We start from the raw sequence: 2,731 nt of genomic DNA, 5'->3' as shown, positions 1-2,731 counted from the left end.
TGTTTATTTGTATATGTTTTTCATGAACAATACTATGCTGATGAGCGGAGTCTAGATTCATTCTAGTAATCGCGAAATCGGTCGAAACATAGTTGAGTTATTTAAAAGAAAGGTGGTTTTCTTCTGTTGGTTGTGTTTCCTCGCATTCGATACTAAAAATGTGTTTATTTTGAGAAGTCCAGTGTGTGGCATTATTATTCTGTAGTAATGCCCCTTATATAAATATATATATATATATATATATATATACACACGCACACATATACTCGTACACGCATGGAGGTGAAGTTATATTGCTTTGCTTTGTGTTGATTTTATTTTGTCATGTCCCATTTTGGCAAGCTACAGAGTAAGCTTCTGGGAACCCCAGACGATCTTTACCAGAATTTCATTTGTTGTTTGGTAACCAATAAGCATGAATCATCATCATTTATGTCCTTAGCTAAAAAAAAATATTACACGTCCCAAATATCACATTCCACCCATTACTTAAACCAGTACGAACCAGAGTCAATGATCTAGGTTCATTCCCCTATTTATGTTGCAAGTTCTTCATCCTTTATTAGTTGTAGCACATGGTATGTTTTTTTGGCCCTTTTGATACCAGCCTGTCTGAAACCATCCCTGGTTGTATGAAACAAACTTCTTGGTATAAATGATCTGAATCAAAATCTTCCCTCAAAATTTTTTTAATTAATTTATGTTTCATAAACCAGCTTTATAATGATGAAGATAATTTGCTAAATTCTTCATTACTTTCCTAATTTAACTTCAGAAAATGCAATGTATTCCAATCGAAATATCGTAACAAAAGGGTTAAAGGAAACATTATTTTAGCCTACCTTTGTGATTGGTTCTTTAGAAGTGGACTCTTGGTAAGCCATGTTTGTGATTCTCCATTTCGTTCTGTTTTTTTTTTTTTACTTTTCTTTTGTTTTCTTTTTTTTTTTTGTTTTTGGTTTTTAAAATTATATTTTGCTGAAATTGCGTGACTGTTTGGTTGCATTTGAGAAAAGCATCAACAATATGTAATCTTATTTCACTTGTTCTATAACAAAAAAGAAAAAAAATCTTGGAGTTTGTCAGAAATGAAGATTTTTCTGGATCACTATCTTCAGATTTTCACATGTGTCTTGAGAGAATTTCATACTTATTCCTAATGGAAAATAGATTCTTTAAATTGATGTGTTCTATAAATTGCAACATTTACCATATTTTCTTTTATTCTTTCCTTTTCCTCGTAGTTTAGGTTCTCAAGATATAAATCAAATAAGAGTGATTGATAGAACAATTCCATCTTATTCTTGCTGTAATTGTTTTTGCTCCCTCAAGTTTGGTAAGTAGAATTAAAAAAACAAAAAAACACATTCTTAGCAATAAAAATCTATAAGTAAGCAAAAGAATGGCTCTAAAAAGTTAGGTACTGCTTGTAGCAATTTCTGAATTTTTAAACTGTTTAAAATTTTTTTGTTTTTGAATTTTTATTGTGCTGTTTGCCGTAGAGGAAAATTTAGCTGTGTGGACTCAATGGATTGTTACTTTTGATTCTAGTTTTTCTTTAGGATTCTTTATTAAAAATCTATGTGTGTCTGTACACATACACACAAATCATTTATGGATTAACCAATTAGATTTTTAATGTAAAGTCAATTTAAGGATATTATATGGACATTTTTGAGATACATATGTATGTTTACAACTTTGTGTGTATATGTATATGAGTGTGTTACTCATGCACATGTGTGTGTTTATACATAGATGTGCATAAATTTATCCATGCATACATGTGTATATATGCACATACTCATATAGATATGTGCACACACAAATAAGGATAAATGGTTTGACATAACAGCCACTTATCCATGTTTGTGTTGCAGTCAAAATATTTCCTCCTGATTATTGTTTTCATTTAACTTTGCCAAAAATTCTAGAATGACCATATGGCATAAATTTGTCTGTTCGTTTGTCTGTTGTCATTACATACCACCAAATAATGTCAGCATTATCTTAACAAAGTCTCCTTCTTGTCATGTTTCTCATTAGAAAGTAGGTTCTTTGTGACGTCTATTAAACTATTGAATGATATTCAAAATTCATATTTTTCTTATTTAGATATTAAATATTCGAAAATTAGCTACACTTTTTATAGAAAACAATACCCCTGTCCTTTTCTTTTTCTATATTCCTTCCTTTGAAGTTTCAATCCAATCTGGATATATTCCGTTTTTGAATCTTTTTTTTTCTTTTCCTCTGGGATAAAAAAAGGCTGCTTCTCTCCACTCCATCTCTTTCACTGAAATATAAAAATTCTGCATCACACTTGTCCTTGTACATTGTTAGAATAATTTAATATTTCACCTCTTACGCTTTTTTTAAAATTTTTTAATTTTCTTCCAATTCAAAATTTTTCTAAAACAAAAACAAAAAAAAAATCCCCAAACATTTATATATGTAATATATGAGACATTGGTGATATCTGATAGTCTCTCTCTCCATAGTACGTTTCTGGTGCCATTCTTTCAGTTGGTCTGCAAAAATTTATTAGCAGAAAACTGGATGTATAGTTACATTCCCATTTTTGATCTAGATATCAATTGTTGTTCATTTTAATTTTTTTTTTATTCATGTGTGTGTGTGTGTGTGTGTTGTTTTCTTGCCCCACCCTACCAGTCTCAGTTTCAGCAGACATCTCTTGGTTGTGATTTCTGTTTATTAAAAATACACAAAA

General features: G+C 30.1%; 1 protein-coding gene across 1 annotated transcript in view; it reads left to right on the top strand.

Annotated features, from left to right (window-relative positions):
* The window catches only part of LOC106879200 (forkhead box protein N3), a 383,457-nt gene that overhangs the window by 379,347 nt on the left and 1,379 nt on the right, over positions 1 to 2,731 (top strand). The window contains exon 10 of the mRNA XM_052966714.1: positions 1,245 to 1,336. Within this exon, the coding sequence (XP_052822674.1) occupies positions 1,245 to 1,336 (92 nt within the window). The remainder of the gene's footprint in view (positions 1 to 1,244; positions 1,337 to 2,731) is intronic.

The sequence above is a fragment of the Octopus bimaculoides genome, chromosome 3 (genome assembly GCF_001194135.2).
Source record: "Octopus bimaculoides isolate UCB-OBI-ISO-001 chromosome 3, ASM119413v2, whole genome shotgun sequence".
In the NCBI taxonomy this organism is placed as follows: domain Eukaryota; kingdom Metazoa; phylum Mollusca; class Cephalopoda; order Octopoda; family Octopodidae; genus Octopus; species Octopus bimaculoides.
The sequence above is the reverse complement of the archived record's forward strand: the minus strand, read 5'-3'. Positions and strand labels throughout refer to the sequence as shown.